Source organism: Ictidomys tridecemlineatus, chromosome 13 (assembly GCF_052094955.1).
Source record: "Ictidomys tridecemlineatus isolate mIctTri1 chromosome 13, mIctTri1.hap1, whole genome shotgun sequence".
NCBI lineage: Eukaryota > Metazoa > Chordata > Mammalia > Rodentia > Sciuridae > Ictidomys > Ictidomys tridecemlineatus.
The window spans coordinates 576,368-592,688 of NC_135489.1; the positions used below are offsets into that span (position 1 = coordinate 576,368).

The 16,321-nt window shown below is 63.3% G+C and overlaps 1 protein-coding gene across 1 annotated transcript in view; it reads right to left on the reverse strand.

Moving 5' to 3' along the window:
• Window positions 1–2,938: 2,938 nt before the first annotated feature.
• Window positions 2,939–16,321, reverse strand: part of LOC101956975 (nuclear factor of activated T cells 1) — a 57,847-nt gene continuing 44,464 nt past the window's right edge. Inside the window, exon 9 of the mRNA XM_078030686.1 lies at window positions 2,939–8,437. Coding sequence (XP_077886812.1) covers window positions 8,238–8,437 — 200 coding nt within the window. The 3' untranslated portion in view covers window positions 2,939–8,237. The remainder of the gene's footprint in view (window positions 8,438–16,321) is intronic.

Sequence of the window (16,321 nt, forward strand, 5' to 3'; positions counted from 1 at the left end):
GGCCTTGCTGCTGGCTGCTGCAGGCCTGGCCCAGCCTCTGCCGCCTGCTGGGTCAGTGTGTGTATTTCCTGGCCCCTGGCACCATCGGGGCGACTCACACTCACTCGGATCGGGTGTCCAGCTTCCCGGTAGAAACCCACGGTGGGTGGGTGCTGCTGGGCGTAGCCACACATGGGCACGAAGGGGGTCTAAGGGAATGCTCAGTCATCATAGACCTGATCTGATTTTTTTGGCATATAAATCATACACTCGATGTGCTTCACATACATCATTCCAAGTTAGGGCAGAGAGTGGGGGTCTGTCCTGGGCATGAGCACTCACAAGCCACACGGGGAGCCCCCTCCCGCTGCTGGCCCTGGGCACTCCAGTCCCACACATGCAGCCGAGGGCAGAAGCACCTGTCCACGGGTAGCCCTGTGGCTGGGGGCAGGTGTGCAGCACTGACAGGCAGAGGCAGGCCAGTCCGGGCGGGGCCAAGGGCAGGCTCAGGCCCCTGCGGCGGGGCTCCCCTCGGCCCCTCCAGGCCTGGGGATCTGCAGGGCTGGGGAGGAGGAAGCAGGTGTGGGCTTCTCCACTCTCCTGAGGTGATGACAGTATTTCAGAACGAGATGCAAACTGCAGTGGTGGAAGCGCAGAAGGCCCCGGAATCACTTGCTGTACCATGGTTGGTTTCAGGGTGTCTTCACCTCCGTTTCCAAGGCAGGGGAGGCTGAGGGAGGCCCTCTGGAGGTTCCTGGCCTCCATCCTGGGGCTCCCTGCTGGCGGAGAGGGTGGGAAAGCTCAGTGGGCACCTCCCACCTGCTGTCCCTGAACCCTGTGAGGTCCCTGCAGGGCTGACTTCCAGCAGTGTGTGCGTGTGGGGGGGGCTGGCAGCGGGTGCCTCTGCCTGCTCTGGGTGCATGATCAGTCTGCAGACCCTCAGCGGGCGGCGGAGCTTCTGCGCCTGGCAAAGCTCTGAAGGCCACACCTTCTTTCAGATTATGTGCTGGGGAGGCCCTGGCGCCCACCCGCTCGGTGGATGGCTGGACGCTCTGCATGGGCGCGGGCGAGAGTGCAGCTGGCAGGTGGCTCGCCAGGCACCAGGGAGCCACCTCCCGCTCCAGGGGAGAGTGTGTGGCCCAAGCCTCGCCCAGGATGTTTCTCTGAACACAAATACTTGGCATCAGCACGAGTCCCTTCTCCACCTGGCCGGGGCCAGCACTGCCATCTCTCTGTGGAGGACACTTCCAGCAGGCTTCCTTCACAAGCATTAGGAAGAAGGGGAACAACCCGGCGGCAAGACGTGCTTCCTTCTGCTTCAGTGAGCACACGGCAGCTGCTTCCCCAGCAAAGCCCATCTCGGGAAACTTCCCACCAGAGCCACAGAGAACCAAGTAGAATTTTCCATGAGCAATGAATCACTCTCAGACTGAGATTGTCCAGCAAAAAATACCGCTTTATTGGGTCCGTTTTCTAACTACAAGGAGAGCAGACACAGATCTCCAATGTTTCCTTTCACATGACAGCCTACTACGAAAGAGCTCATGCAACGGCAGTACGCTAGATACGGGGTCAGCAGCAGGTGCAGGGGCGAGTGCCGTGCTCCCGGCTGCAGTCAGCTCCTCACGGCCTCCCAGGGTCAGATATGGCTTTCAAAGCTGTTTCTCTGCGGGTTGGAAGAGGCAGGACGGCCTTGAAGATGGACACTACAGAGATGGTGCCTGGCGGGCCTGCCACCTCATCTCCACCCATGGTGCAGTTCGGGCCTACTCCACCAGGGGGCGACGGCTGCTAAGGCACAGGGACGGATGGCCCTGCTCCGTCAACGTGCTCTTTGGTTGAGAGGAGGTCACTGCCAGCTCCTGCTAACTGTAGAGATGCAGCAGGAGGCCCCAGGCGCCCGGCTGCAGCTGCGACTGATCTGAAGACAGCCTGCATGTGGCCGCTTTGAAAACGCTGCTTTGGGTAACTTTTCCTAGAAGCAGAGACTCTAAGGCTTCTGTGAATGACGAGTCTATAATTGACAAATATGTTACACTCCCTTCCTAATGTATTTACAACTACTTTCTGACTCTGCCACGTGGTAACCTGCCGGTGTCTGAACGCACCTCTCTGGGGGTCTAAAGTACTCTAACTGTGTGAGACGAGAAGATGCCACCTGTGCTGGGCGGCAGACCCAGTGGAAGGTGCTGGAAGGTGGGTCTGGAGCTGGTCATTCCCATGTGGAGGCCCTGCCAGCACACGCTGCCACCCTGTCTGTCACTCACCAAGAACACATAAGCCTATGGTGGTCTAGGTACAGGCATGCAGACGCAGACCCGCCCCAGACAGACGGTGTCTTTTTTGTCCAAGACTCTACCTTGAGCCATTCGGCCTCTTTGTGCTTTATTCAAAACCAGATTAGAAATTAAGACCCCAGCATGCTCCTATTAAAATCCTACGAGTTAGTCACACAGAGCAGAGACGTGCAGGGCTGAGGCAGCTCGGGGACACAGCCCAGGAGACGTGGAGGAAGCGGGGAGCCTCACAGCCCGGCTGGCCAGACCCCTGACACACCAAGGATGGAGCCTCGTAGCCAGTGTTTTCGCTCCTGCAGATGCTCGTGGTGGCACAGCAATGCTCAACTGCACGACACCACGTGGCCTGGTTAGACAAGGCACTTCCAGTGCTGAGGGAGGCTGGCCTCCGCCGCCCGCAGTCCTCTTGGCGGGCTTTCCCTGCAGGGGGCACGCAGCCCCTGACAGAGCTCGTCCTTGAACACGCAGCGGTCGTCAGCCCCTCGTGCCAGAAGTCAGAGTCTGAGTGGCACCAGCTGTGTCGGGCCCGTGGTCAGGAGCCTGCGCGGGAGCTTGGCTGTCGGGGTGGCGCCGACCCCGCGGCTGCTGCCAGCTCCCCGCGGTCTAGGAGTGAGGCTCCGGGCCCGAGAGGTCGTTGCGTATGATTTCATTTACTGAAAGAAACAGAGAGAGGAAGGGTCAGGGAAGGAGAGGCCACAGTCGGCCCACACGGGGGACTCCAGATGCCCTCTGCCGTGCCTCTCGTCCGCACGTCCACTGGAGATGAGGCCTCTCCCTCCCCTTCCCTGCCTGGCCCTGGGGTCCCGGGGTGGTCCTGCCTGGCCTGGCGTGTGGCTCTCAGCCTGGTCCTGGCGCCTGCACAGTGGGAAAGGCTCTGGGTGGCAGTGCTGCCTCAGGGCCCTGGCACGGGGGCCAACCTGCTAGGTGCAGAGCGAGTCCTCTGTCCAGGAGCAGACACAAGAGTCCCCCCAGAGCGCGCCCTTGGCCAAGAGAGCAGGGTGGTCTCTGAAGCCAGGCTGCCTGTTTCCTATAGATGGTCAGCTACAGTGTCCCCCCAAGGCCAGCGATGGCCACGGTCAGTGTGTGAGTTTTGGCAAATGGGCAGGAAATGAGAGAAGCTGGAAAGGCCGTGGCCAGGGGGCTGCACCACCCCCTCTCTCCGCCCACCTCCCTTGCTGGCCACCTGATCTGCACTGAGATAGGAACCGTCCTCTGGCAGGCTGTCACCAGCCTTTCCTGGCGGAGTGTGGAGGTGGGGAGCCTGCACTGACGTCACGGAACTGCCCGGGTTTCCCTTCGCCACAGGCTGGAGGCCTGCACCCAGATAAACCCTCATGCTGTCAGGGGCCCCGGCCTGTCTGAGGGCAGCTTCCTGGAGCCACCGGCGGGCGAGAATTTCATCACCTCCCTTCCCCAAGCTCCCTTCCAACACCCACTGCCCCTGAGAACAACAACAACAGAAGGCAGTTGGGAACCAGGAATTGTGTCATGGGAACTGATAAGAGAGGGGACCTGGGTGCACACACCCCGGCTCCGAGGCCTGTCTCCCTGCTCCTTCCATGGCCCTGCCCAGGAGCTCGTTGGAGCAGGCCCGGCCCTGCGTGGAGGTGCAGGGGGGGGGCCCTGCGTGGAGGAGCAGGGGGGGCCCTGAGTGGAGGAGCAGGGGGGGCCCTGCGTGGAGGTGCGGGGGGGCCCTGCGTGGAGGTGCGGGGGGGCCCTGCGTGGAGGAGCAGGGGGGGCCCTGCGTGGAGGTGCAGGGGGGGCCCTGCGTGGAGGTGCAGGGGGGGCCCTGCGTGGAGGTGCAGGGGGGGCCCTGCGTGGAGGAGCAGGGGGGGCCCTGCGTGGAGGAGCAGGGGGGGCCCTGAGTGGAGGAGCAGGGGGGGCCCTGCGTGGAGGTGCAGGGGGGGCCCTGCGTGGAGGTGCAGGGGGGGCCCTGCGTGGAGGAGCAGGAGGGGCCTGCGTGGAGGTGCAGGGGGGGCCCTGCGTGGAGGAGCAGGGGGGGCCCTGCGTGGAGGAGCAGGAGGGGCCCTGCGTGGAGGTGCGGGGGGGCCCTGCGTGGAGGAGCGGAGGGGCCCTGCGTGGAGGTGCGGGGGGGCCCTGCGTGGAGGAGCAGGGGGGGCCCTGCGTGGAGATGCAGGGGGGGCCCTGCGTGGAGGAGCAGGAGGGGCCTGCGTGGAGGTGCGGGGGGGCCCTGCGTGGAGGAGCAGGAGGGGCCCTTGGGCACAGACGCCAGCCGCACTCTGGAGAGCTCGGCCCGACGTGGCAGAGCTCAGGAGGCAGCAGGCTCTGTCCGCTGCTGTGAGGACAAGCAGGGCCAGGGCTCACAAGCTGGGCACAGAGCAGCCTTCAGGACTCAGCTTGTCCCCAGAGTACACCGGGCAGCTCCTTAGCCACTGGCCCTTTCCCTGACAGTCGGGTGTGTGGGTGCAGGTCCTGTGGCCCTGTGGGTACCGGCAGAGGCTCCTGGCAGGCAGGACGCGGTCTCTTGGGTACAGTGGGCCGCGTGTCTGTTGGAGCCTAGGGTTCTACTTTTGGTCATCCTTGGCCTCTTGGTTGTGCTGGGCACCAAGCTGGGCTGGGGCAGCTGGACATGTGGCAGGGCTGTGGAGGGGGAGAGCTTAGCGCCTCTCCTCACTCACTCGGTCACGTCTGACTCTGCTCTGCCCCAGCGCGGCCACACAGGGGGCCGGCTGCCAGGGAAGAGCACAGCCCAGGGCCTTCGGGGTACTTTCTAGGGAGATGGGCAGCACCCCACTCAGTAGAGGTGCATGCTCCTGGGTGAGGCAGGGTTCGCGCTGGTGAGAAGGTGGGGACTGTGGGGCGTGGCATCCAGGACTGGACAACGGGCACCCCCCCGTGCACCCAGCTCCGGCCCAAGGACTCCAGGCAGGGTAGAAGCAGGACAGACACCTTGTCCCTGGGCTCCTGAACCAGGGAGCCCCCCAGGGTTGCAAGTGGGAAAGTGTCACAGAGCACCATGACGGGGAACGGAGCTGCCCACCGCGAGGCCAAAGACCATGGGACTCGGGCACCTGCAGCTGGACCCCATGGAAGGAGAAGTGAGGACACCCAGTGCACAACCCAGGGACAGCCTCCAGGAGAAGGGAAGTGGGCCAGGGACCCACGGGCGAGAGGAGCTCGAGGACAGGAGGGAGGACCGAGGACACTGAGGCTGCGGAACCAGGGAGGAGAGAGGAGTCACCGACGGGGGAGGGGGGTGAGAGGAGGAACGCGGAGGGTGCAGCAGGGGTGGCACAGTCAGGATGGGAGGGTGGGGCAGCGAGGCATGGCGGGACTGTGAGGAAGGAGCAGGAGTACTAGTGGAGATCCCAGGGGGGCCACGCCATGTGCCACAGGAGGCGTGATTCCCAGAGGCATGACAGGACCCGAGGAATCCAGGCAGAGGCGTGGAGGAGTGTGAAACTCCAGGTGACACCTTGGCATGGCGGAGGGAGACCGCGGGGCCTGTAGCCCACAGGAAATAACCTCTGCTGGTCAGGAGAAAGGGGAAGAGTGGGCTTTCCCTGCTGCCCTCGGAGGCACCTGGGCCACAGAGGGAGCCACCAGAGGCCCTGGCTGGAGGCCAAGGTGGGCCGGGGGGACTCTGCTCTGCAGTGGTGGGTGCCCTCACAGAGCTCCGGAGGGCTCGAGGCCGTGGGGGGGCTCAGGAGTGTGACCGGCGCCCCCAGCACCTGTGGGTAGCACCACTCTCCAGCAGCACAAGCCGACGTCCTGGGTGTGCACACAGGGAGTCCACAGCCCCCAGCTGTGCCAGGCCTCCCCAGGTCCCCCAGGGCCTGGTGGGCGGCCGGCGGGAGCGTGCTGCGCTGGAGCAGTGTGGCAGTACCTCTGCCACAGTCCAGAGAGGGTGTCACGGCCGTGCCCACTCTGGGACGGGCACTCCAGGCTGCCAGGCTGGGCACAGGACCCCAGCCGGCTCCCCTTCCCGCCCGCTCTCCGTGAGGTCATGGTTTCGCCCCGGGGCCGCCTGGCCCTGGGCTGCCACTGGGCCCTGGTGGCTTCCTCTCCAGGCGTCCGCCCACGGTTCCCACAGTGCTCTCTCCACTGATAATTTCCACCCTCTTATTCAGCTTTTCCACCGACATGAAGGCTTCTCTTTATAGAGGTGTTTTGAACTGCAGGTGACATGTGACCCTCACGACCCGCCCGAAAGAGGAACTCTGCTCGCTCACTTCGACGTCCTCCACAGGATGTGGCCAACTGTTAGACCACAGCACAGCTTATTAAGAAGGGTTTTTTCCCTTATATTCAATTTTTTCTCTAAATTGCTCCCGAGGTGGAAAGTCTTGCTTTTCTCTAACGTGTGTGTGGCAGTGAGAATCCCGGGCACAGCCAGGCCGCACATGCGGCGTGTGTCCTGTCTCCTCCCTGCACACGCCCACACCCCCAGCACACACCTGGACGGGGGCTGGGAAGTCAGTGCTGGGTTCAGGGCCGTGCATGGGCTCTGCAGGGCCCCGGGTGTCCGTGCACAGCCCTGGGGCCTGGAGGTGGGGTCGTGCTAGGTGCAGTACCTAGGCTTTCACGGGGTCTCCCCTTCTAGTGCCCTTGAGGAAAAGCTGAGGGAGAAGCGGGGCAGTGGACACCCCCGGTGCCCCCCAGTTCCGCTCCCGGCTTGCACCTGACCACACGGAGACCTCACCAAGGAAAGGAGCCCGTGGTCTGGAGACTGGCGCCCGCCCCCGCCCCCTCATGCTCAGCAAGGCTCACACACATTCCCAACCTTTGGTCTCTGAAAGTGACTGAGGATATCCAGGCACGTTTCACGGAATGAGCAAACTCCTTTCTTGCCCCGCGACGGTGCTGATCCCTTGAGGGCTCCCAGTCGGGCACTGCAGGCACAGCAGCAGACCCCCGGCCCTCTCCAACCTGCACTGGCCAGGCAGACAGCCTGCTGTGGCTGAGCAGCAAGAAGCAGGCCACCAGGGAGGATGGGAAGAGGGACTGCCGCAAGACGGGGAGCAGGTCGGAGTGGGCATCGGCAGAGAAGGCCCTGGGCCTTCAGCGCCAGAGCTGCCCGGTGCTGCTGGGGTTGTGTTCTGTTCTGTTTTTCTGTTTTTGTCCTGAGGATGGAACCCACTGGTTCTGAACCACTGAGCCACATGGGGGAAGGGTCTTCTTACTGGAGAAGGGTCTCCCTAAGTTGCCCAGCTGGCCTGGAGCTGGGACCCCCCTGGACTTTCACCCAGCTGGGCCAGGCACCCCGGCTCGAGAGGGATGGATCCTGAGGGCTCGGGGGCTCTTGCCACACAGAGGCACGGACAGGCCTCGGGTCCCCAGGGGCACACTCCAGCTGAGACCCACTGAGACCCAGTGCCCATGACGGTGCCATACCAGGGCTGCTCCTGTGGCCTTCGCTCTCCACACCACTGGCCGGCCTGACCACTCGGACCCAGTCTTCCAGTTAGAGTAGCAGAGCCCCACCTCCTGGGACTGACAGGGCTGGTGCAGCTCCTGCCGCTTCAGCTGACCGAGTGGGCCGTGGGCAGTCTCAGGCTCAGGCGAGGCTCCTGCCTTGACCTGCAGCTCCCTCAGGAGAGACCACTCTCCACTCGAGGTCACTGAGGAGGCCCAGTGCCTGGAGCAGAGGGGGCAGCCTGGGGAGGGGCCCACGAGCAGGCGAGGGCCTGTGGGTTTTCTGAATGTAGCTGACAGGCCGCCAGGCGGGAAGGTCCTCTGTGGCCTCCTGTTAGTGCTTGGGAATGGGGACAGTGGGACTCCGCGGAAGCCCGCCGCCCGCAGGAGCTGCTCTTCCCGTGGGTGCCTGGCCCAGCTGGGCGAGCGCTTTTGGGTGAGCGTTCAGTTCGTAAGAGAAAGGGGAGCCCCGGAAGCTGGCAGAAGCCACAGGGTTCGAAGGGAAAGGGAAGCACAGCTGAGCCGCCCGGCCCAGGTCCCCAGGGGCCAAGGTCCCCCTGGCTGAGGTCCCCCACCCAAGGTCCCTCATGGCCAAGGCCCCACATGGCTGAGGTCCCCCATGGCCGAGGCCCCGCCTGAGGAGGCCCCCGACATCCAAGGTCCCATCCGGCCAAGGCCACCCCCATCCAAGCCAAGGCCCGGCACAGCCAAGGCTCCCCATGGCCAAGGCCCTACCTGTGGCCCACACTGCAGCTCTGTGGCCTGTCCCAGGGCAGAGGAGAACCCTGTGGGGAGAGCGTGCAGAGAGTGATGCCGGTCATCAGGTACAGCCCATGGTGTCCACAGCAAACAGCGGAGAAAGGTGGTGTGACACAGCAGAGCCGCCTCTGCCTGGCCCCCCACGTGCCTGTGCAGTCCACCTGCCCCTGCTCCTCAGTGGGACCTCCGAGGGTAGGCCGTGCCTTGCGAGGCCAGAGGCCAGCCTCCAGCTTGGAGAGCGGCTGCCAGGAGAGGCCGAAATCTTCCTGGTGGCTTTCCCTGCTTCTTAGAAACCAGACTTGGGCTTACAGAATAAGAAATCTGGTCCAGCCATGCCACCCTGGACACCTTGCTCAAGCCCACATTAAAGAAGTGTCATTAACACGGATAAGGACTATCTTCGCAAAAATCAAAAAAGAAAGCTGTGTTAGTTTTCAAAATAAACCTCCTGACGCAGAGGAAGGTCCTCGTCCCTCAGTGACACTGGCTCCAGCTTGGAGCTCAGACAGCGGTACGTGTCCCTGCTCTGGGCAGGCTGTGCTCAGAGGACACAGCTGCGCCCGGTGGACACCGCCACCCCTGTGCTTCTCCCAGGACGTCCTCACCACTATCCTGTCCTCCACGAAGCTGACTGCAAACCGCAGGACTGTGCGTGTCACCTCCGACAGGGACACCGGTGCTCGGGCCACACTCTGCCCAGGCCGACGGGCCGCAGCAGGGCACACCTGCCAGCTCTCCACCATGGACAGGAAGGCGAACATCCCCACAGACCTCAACTTGTCAAGGATAGTTTTATTTTTAAGAGAAACCAAAATAACTTTTCAGAGAGCAAAACAAAACAGGAAGGGCATGCTTCTCCACTCCTGTAAAATATAATTACAAACCCTAAAACCACCTGCTCGCCCCCAGCTCAAGTCAGAATTGAACCCTGCGTGGCAGCCCTCGGGGACGCGCAGACCCAGAGCGGTGCAGGCTGGCCCCTGTTCCGAGACCCTGGGCAGCGTCCAGGTGCGTCTGCTGAGCAAACCTGCACCGTGTCTAGAACCTCCTGGAACAGGGCCTCTGGTGGTCAACTTGGGCAGCAAGGCCCTGTGGAGCGGCGGGGGACCTCTGCCCCTCCCAGGGCACCTGTGTGACACAGGCCTTTCAGCTCCCGTGGCTCTGCACTTAGACTCGGGTCACTCTGAGTTAAGGTCCAATAGTGGATCTGAGTTAAGAACATAGAAATATCGTGCTCAAAGCCAAAGATCAGAGATCAGAAAACAGGAAGAGGAGGAGAACTGTGCCCGCCATGGGCCCGACAGGCCTGATGCAGCGGGTGCAGGGCCTCCTGCTCCTGGAGAGGAGACAGCCCTTAGGGGGAGGGTGCTCTGTCCTGCCCTGGCCCCCGGCCATGCGCGTGCTGGTCCTGCACACCCGAGAGTGGCCCCTGAGGCAGGCCGGGCCCAGGGTGCTCACGAGGGCCCAAAGCCTGGAGGACCTGGAGATGCGACTTGAGGTCCCGGGGCTTCTCAGAAGCTGTGGAGGCCGGAAACAGCACGGCTCCTCGGCCTTCACTGGGGCGGCTCGTCCAGGTAGATCCCCGCCTGTCCAGCCTTGGCCTGTTCTTAATCTTTCAATCACCACAGGCCAGCGCCAGGGGCCTGCTATTTTTAGAAGGAGAGAAGGGGACAGTACGGGGACTTAGTGACAGCAAGTCACAGCTTTAAAGAAGCGCGCCCCTCCTCAGGTAGGCTGGCCCTGAGGAGCGAGACGCAGAAGCTTCCCTATTTAGCCCCCAAACTCCAGGGCGTGCCAACCCCGTGTGGAAACCTGAGCGAGGCAGGGTGCGGAGGCCACGTGGCCCGGTCCTGTGAGGCCGGCCGTGCTCCTGCGGTGCCCCGGGCACCGGCTCGTCCTCCAGAGGCCCTTGAGCAAGCCTGGCCCAGGCCATCGCCTCCATCAGCACGGTTCCAGGGCTCTCTCCCACGTTAGGAAACTGACAGAACCCACAAAAGTGAAAAATAAGAATACCAAAAGCCCCTTTAACTGCAGTAAAATCCAGGGACCTGGAGAAGAGGAGAGGACCGGCGGGTGTTTTGGCCTCCTCCTGCTGCTCAGCTGGGGGCTCGCCAAAGTCCTCTGCCTGCCCAGCAAGTGTCCAGCACCAGCTGCAAAAGCACCAACAACGCCAGGTGGGGTGGCCCCGCCTGTCGGGAGGCTGAGGCCCGAGGATGGCAAGTTTCAGGGCAGCCTCAGCTACTCAGCAAGACCCTGTCTCAGAACCATGGAAAGGACTGGGCTGTGGCTCAGTGGTGGGCATCCTGGGTTGGATCCCCAGTACTGCCAGAAGAAAGGGAAGGGGCAGAAACGTCACCAACAGGTTCAGCTGCCCTCTTCACCACCCCATTGAAGGGTGGATACCAGAGGCCATGGGCCAGGGTCCTGCAGGGCCCCTGCTGTGCCCAGGCTACCCCTGGTGGGCAGTGCCAGCCCCCTTAGAAGATGCGGCCATGACAGGCAAAGGCGGCCGTCCCTGCTGCATGTCCACGTGCCTGGCCCAGTTGTGCTGTGCTCATGGGAGGGAAGGGCCTGGGGTGTGCACCTCCAGGTGCCGAGGGGACGTGGGGCTTGGCGCTCGGACACCTCAGTAACCAGCCCCAGAGGTGGCTGCGAGGCGGGGTGCGTGTGGGCACGAGGGCCACCCCCACTCCATCAATGCACTGCAGGAATGCACCCTCAGAGGCCAAGGTCACTTCAGAGCAGGCGCCTGGACCCAGGGACAGAGAGGCTGCTGGCTGGCCCAGGGCGCATCCAGGACACCACACCCCGAGCACGCTCCCCTTCACGGCGCCCCGTGCCCATGGCCCAGGGAGCAGGCTGTGGCTCTGGGCTTGGTGGGAAGAGAAGCCGGGATCCCAGCCGCCTGCTGCCTAGAACACTCCAGTATGTTCCCAGCTGCTCGGGAGCCACCCAGGGCCTGAGGAGCCCCGCACTGGGAGGGGGAGACAGCAGAACACGGGCCTCAGCATCCCTGAAGACCCCTCCAGGTCCCCTCGATGTGCATCTTAGACACCCGTCCATCTTCAGGAAGAAGTGGTGCCCTCGCTCTGAAAAACTGACTGTGCCTAGGGGTAGAGTCACGTGGCGTCAGGGAACAGGTCACACCCCCAGGAAAGGGGAGCACAAGGCAGGTCCTGAGGAGGGGGAGCACCACAGGCAGGTCCTGAGGAGGGGGAGCACCATAGTGAGGTCCTGAGGAGGGGGAGCACCATAGTGAGGTCCTGAGGGAAGGGGAGCACAAGGCAGGTCCTGAGGAGGGGGAGCACCATAGTGAGGTCCTGAGGAGGGGGAGCACCATAGGGAGGTCCTGAGGGAAGGGGAGCACAAGGCAGGTCCTGAGGGAGGGGGAGCACCATAGTGAGGTCCTGAGGAGGGGGAGCACCACAGGCAGGTCCTGAGGAGGGGGAGCACCACAGGCAGGTCCTGAGGAGGGGGAGCACCATAGAGAGGTCCTGAGGGAGGGGGAGCACCATAGGGAGGTCCTGAGGGGGGAGCACCACAGGCAGGTCCTGAGGGAGGGGGAGCACCATAGTGAGGTCCTGAGGGGGAGCACCATAGTGAGGTCCTGAGGGAAAGGGAGCACACAGGCAGGTCCTGAGGAAGGAGAGCACCATAGGGAGGTGCTGAGGAGGGGGAGCACCATAGGCAGGTCCTGAGGAAGGAGAGCACCATAGTGAGGTCCTGAGGGAGGGGGAGCACCATAGGCAGGTCCTGAGGAGGGGGAGCACACAGGCAGGTCCTGAGGGAGGGGGAGCACCATAGTGAGGTCCTGAGGGAGGGGAGCACCATAGTGAGGTCCTGAGGGAGGGGAGCACCATAGGGAGGTGCTGAAGACGGGGAGCATCTATGGGCAAGTCCTGAGGGCAGGGCGCACCCACGGGCAGGTCCTGAGGAAATCACTAGTGTGGCATTGCGATGCCCTCCACAGGCCCAGCTGCCCTCGGGAGGAGCCAGCTGTGACCTCCATGCGGGACCCACAGCAGGGCCTGGGAACCGGCACCGTGCCAGGGTCCTCAGCCTGGGCCACTGGCAGCGCCTGGCTCACCTGTGGGCAAAGGCAGCTCAGAGGGCACCAGCCCCTCACTGCTCAACCAGTGGATGCTGAGGGGGCTGGAGGCCCGTGTAGAGTCGCAGCAGGTGTGGACGCTCGCGGCCTGCCTCTGAACCTGGGTGTCGGGAAGTGATGCAGCGTCTACAGCACCCTGGGAAGTGCTGCGACCGCGACTCCATGCCTCTCAGGCTGAATTCCTGAGCCACGGAACAGAGACCAGGAAGGCCAGGCCGGTGGCTGACAGCGCAGGGTCTGGGCACGGCCTTGCCGGGCGGAGAGCCACCCTGCCCCCGGGGGGAGCAGACCCGCGACAGCCCAGGCCCTCTGTCCTCTCAGGGACACGGGAGTGTGGCAGAAGCCTGAGGTCTGCAAGCTTGGCCTCCACAGGCACAGACCGGGGCCAGCACGCTTGCAGAGCCTTTCCTGCCCAGCAAGGGCCTGCCTTGCCCAGTCCGCCCAGCTCTGAGTCTCCTCCACCCGTGGTGCGCTCGAGGACGAGGGTGGAGGGCACCTCCATCGCCCCTCGTCTTCACTCCTGGCTGCGGCGTGTGCTCTGCCGCCTCCTCCTGCTGCCCACTGCTGGCCCCGGGGTCTCCACACTCAGACCAGGACGCCTCACTGACTCTGTGGTCAGACTCCCAGCTGCGCCCAGAGCAGGGCTTCCAGGACGGCTCCAGCACCCTCGCCGAGGCCCCGCCCACTCAGCAGGCCACCCTTCACCCTGGTGCGCACCAGGTGGTCCCAGGAGCCCCCAGGGAGGGAGGCCCACGCCACCCCTGCCTGCTGGCCATCTGTGAAAGGCCACCTTCCTGTCCCCATGCCGTGGCACCTAGTGTCAGAGCTCTCGCTGGCGGGTCCCTGCTGGACGAGGCCCCCAGCCATGCACACCCGAGTGCACAGGCCCTGCTCCTGTCTTCCAGAGAGGTCTGCCCAGGGAAGCACCAAGGTGTGGGGTCACAGTAGACCCCAGCAGGAGGCTGCCATGGGAAGGAGGAGGAGGACCGAGGAAGAGAAGGAGCGGGAGAGGTAGGATGTGCAGGCAGCCCAGAGCCGGAGTGGAAAACCCCAAGATTGGATTTTCGTGTTGATGAGCCAATTATTAATCTTTATGGAGGCTGTCCCCACACTGCACCTAAGGAGCGATTCATCAAAGCACACGAGGTGCATGGAAGTCGCATCAACATAAAGGGCCATTAAGCTCTGGGTAATCGCCCATTACTGGAGCGCTCCTTGGCCTAAATCGGATCAGCAGGCCGGCACACAGGCGCTCTAATTGACTTTGGGCACCAACGCACGCCCCTGGTGACTGGGTGCCAGGCCTCGCTGGGGCCCAGCTCCTGGGACCCCTCCTGCCAGGTCTGGGCTCAAAGGGGCACACGGTCCGCTCAGGCCCCCTTCCCAGGGGCTCTGAGCCCCGATCAGGAGATGGCCTCAGGCCCCTCAGGAAGCAGAGGCTGGAGTTCAGGGCCTCACTACAGAGCCTTCTGCTCCCTGTGACCAGCACAGCCCGTGCTGCCTGCTGGGCAGCTGGACACGCCCACCGACAGGCCGTATTTGGATGCTCTGAACACCCTAAAGGCATCCAGTCCTGTGGAATGGAGACCACATCAGTGACACGGTTGAGGGCTCAGGCCCCCAGGACAAGAACACAGCCACTACACAGATCCCTAGGGAATGAGGCTGGTTCCAAGAAGGGCCTCTGCTGACCAGTGGGGAGGACTTCTGCAGAAGTAGCCCCCAGGACAGCCTCTCCACAGGACTCTCCTTGGCTCCTGGGGAGCATGCTGGGCCGGACACCACCCATAGCTGGTGCCCCCTGCACCCAACAACTTGCCTGAGAGGCTGCAGACCATGTCCGCCTCTGCCCACCCTACGTGCTCAGATCAGAAAAGTGGCCAGGCCAGCCCTGGGCACATGTGCCCACTGAGGTAGACAGCCAGTCCACTAGAGTGCCAGGTGACATCAGCACATGTGACCAGAGGCCACAAGATTCACTGCCTGTGGCCTGGAGAGAAACAGGAAGTAGAAGGAGGGGACAGGAAGTGTCCTGGCCAGGAAGGGACTACACAGGCCTCACTGGGAGGCCACAGCCGCTGGCTCGGAGCCCAGGTAAACCCACCACACCTCCCAAGAGAAGCCTGACTCCACCCACACGCTGCTGCAGACTTGGCTCCACAGCCGCATGGCAGGGAGCGGGAAGCTGCAGCTGGTCCAGTGGAAACCACCGTCCCATCCTAGCCGAGGAAAAGCTGGTCAAGATCACACATACGGTTCACGTGGTGCTGAAACGTAGGTGGACATGAGAGACAGGGAGGGAGAGAGGGGGCCAGAGGCAGAAAGAGAGAGACAGAGAGGGAGAGAGTCAGGGAGAGAAAGGACAGAAAGGCAGAGATGGGCACGGGGTACACACGAATGCCCCTGCTTGGTCTGGACGCGATCTCGAGGTTAAACTGTGAGTTTAGCCTCTTTCAATCCAGCACAGACTCCTGATCAGCAGACGGAAGCTGACCAGTGCTTTGAGCTCCGTCCTGAAGTGCGTGAAAAGCTGCCCGGTGCCCACCCTCCCAACGCCACCTCCCACCGCCACCTCCCACCGCGGGCTTGGCCTGGCCCAGCAGTGCTCGGGCTGCCACCTCTCCGGCCTGCTCTCTTGCCAGCTAGATGCCGAGAGGAAACCGTTCCTACAGGGGTCTGGGAAGCCCAGAAAGGCCTCCGAAATCACAGGAACCGTGGAGTTGTGCTTCCCAGAGCTCTTCAGTCCCTTCTGATTCTACTACAACGTCAACAAGAGTCTAATTTGTTTCAAAGCTTAGGTTCCCACCAAAGTGAGCCTCGAGCCTGTCAGCTTGCTGGCAGCACACAGCTGAGCGGAGACACTGAGGGTTTCAGGCAGGACCCCAGGAGGGCAGACAGGTCCTTCCTGAGGCAGAGCTGCAGCCCAGCCCAGGAGCAGCCCTGTGCCCATCAGGCCTCAGTGTCAGCTGAACTTTCCCTGTGTCCTGCAGCTACCTGCCCAGAGGGCCCAGGGACTAGATCCAGGCTCCTGGAGCCGGAGTGCCTGCTGCCCAGGCCAACTTCCTGCCATATCTGAAGAAGTGCAGCTGGGAGGCCTGATAGGCGCGTCTGGGAAGACCAGCGTGGATGGTGGGGGCCTGATAGCCCCCTCCTCCAGGGACCTGGCTCCAGGAGTGATAGCCAGGGGCCTGCCACCCAGGGTCCTGTAGTTGGGCTGGGGGGCAGGGCCTGGGCTGTGAGGCCGCTGTGGCCCTCCACAACCTTCGCTGTGCACACGAGCTCGCGTTCTTGCTTCAGAAGGGAACCTGAGGATGGTCACGGGATCCTCAGGACAGGGCCGACCACAGCCGGCCTGGGGCAGCACATGGAGACCTCACCAGCCTCAGAAAGCATGAGGCAGCAGGCGCCGACTGGCAGCAGGCCTCTCAGGAACGGAGACTGAGAGTCACCCCGACGTAAGTCCCCAAAGAGGGTCCTTCTCCAGCCCGACAGTGCTCAGGCAGGTCCTGGCTCCCTGTGAGGCAGGAGGGCTTCTCCCGACTCGGAAGGAGGCTGTCCACGGACTCAGCCATGCCAGCCCCGAGCTCAGAAGCTGCCATCCTTTGGGCCTGAGCACCTGAGGTCAGTGCCAACGTGTGGCATGAGGCCAGGAGAGGTGCATTCCGGCAGGCAGGCCTCCCAGAGCTGGCTCGGCAGAAGCCAGACACAGGCCGCGCGCAGGACAGGGCGAGACCCCCAGGGAGCAGTCTAGGAGAGGCTTAGTCACCAGAGTGCCAGAAGAGACCCGTCACCATGGGGGCAG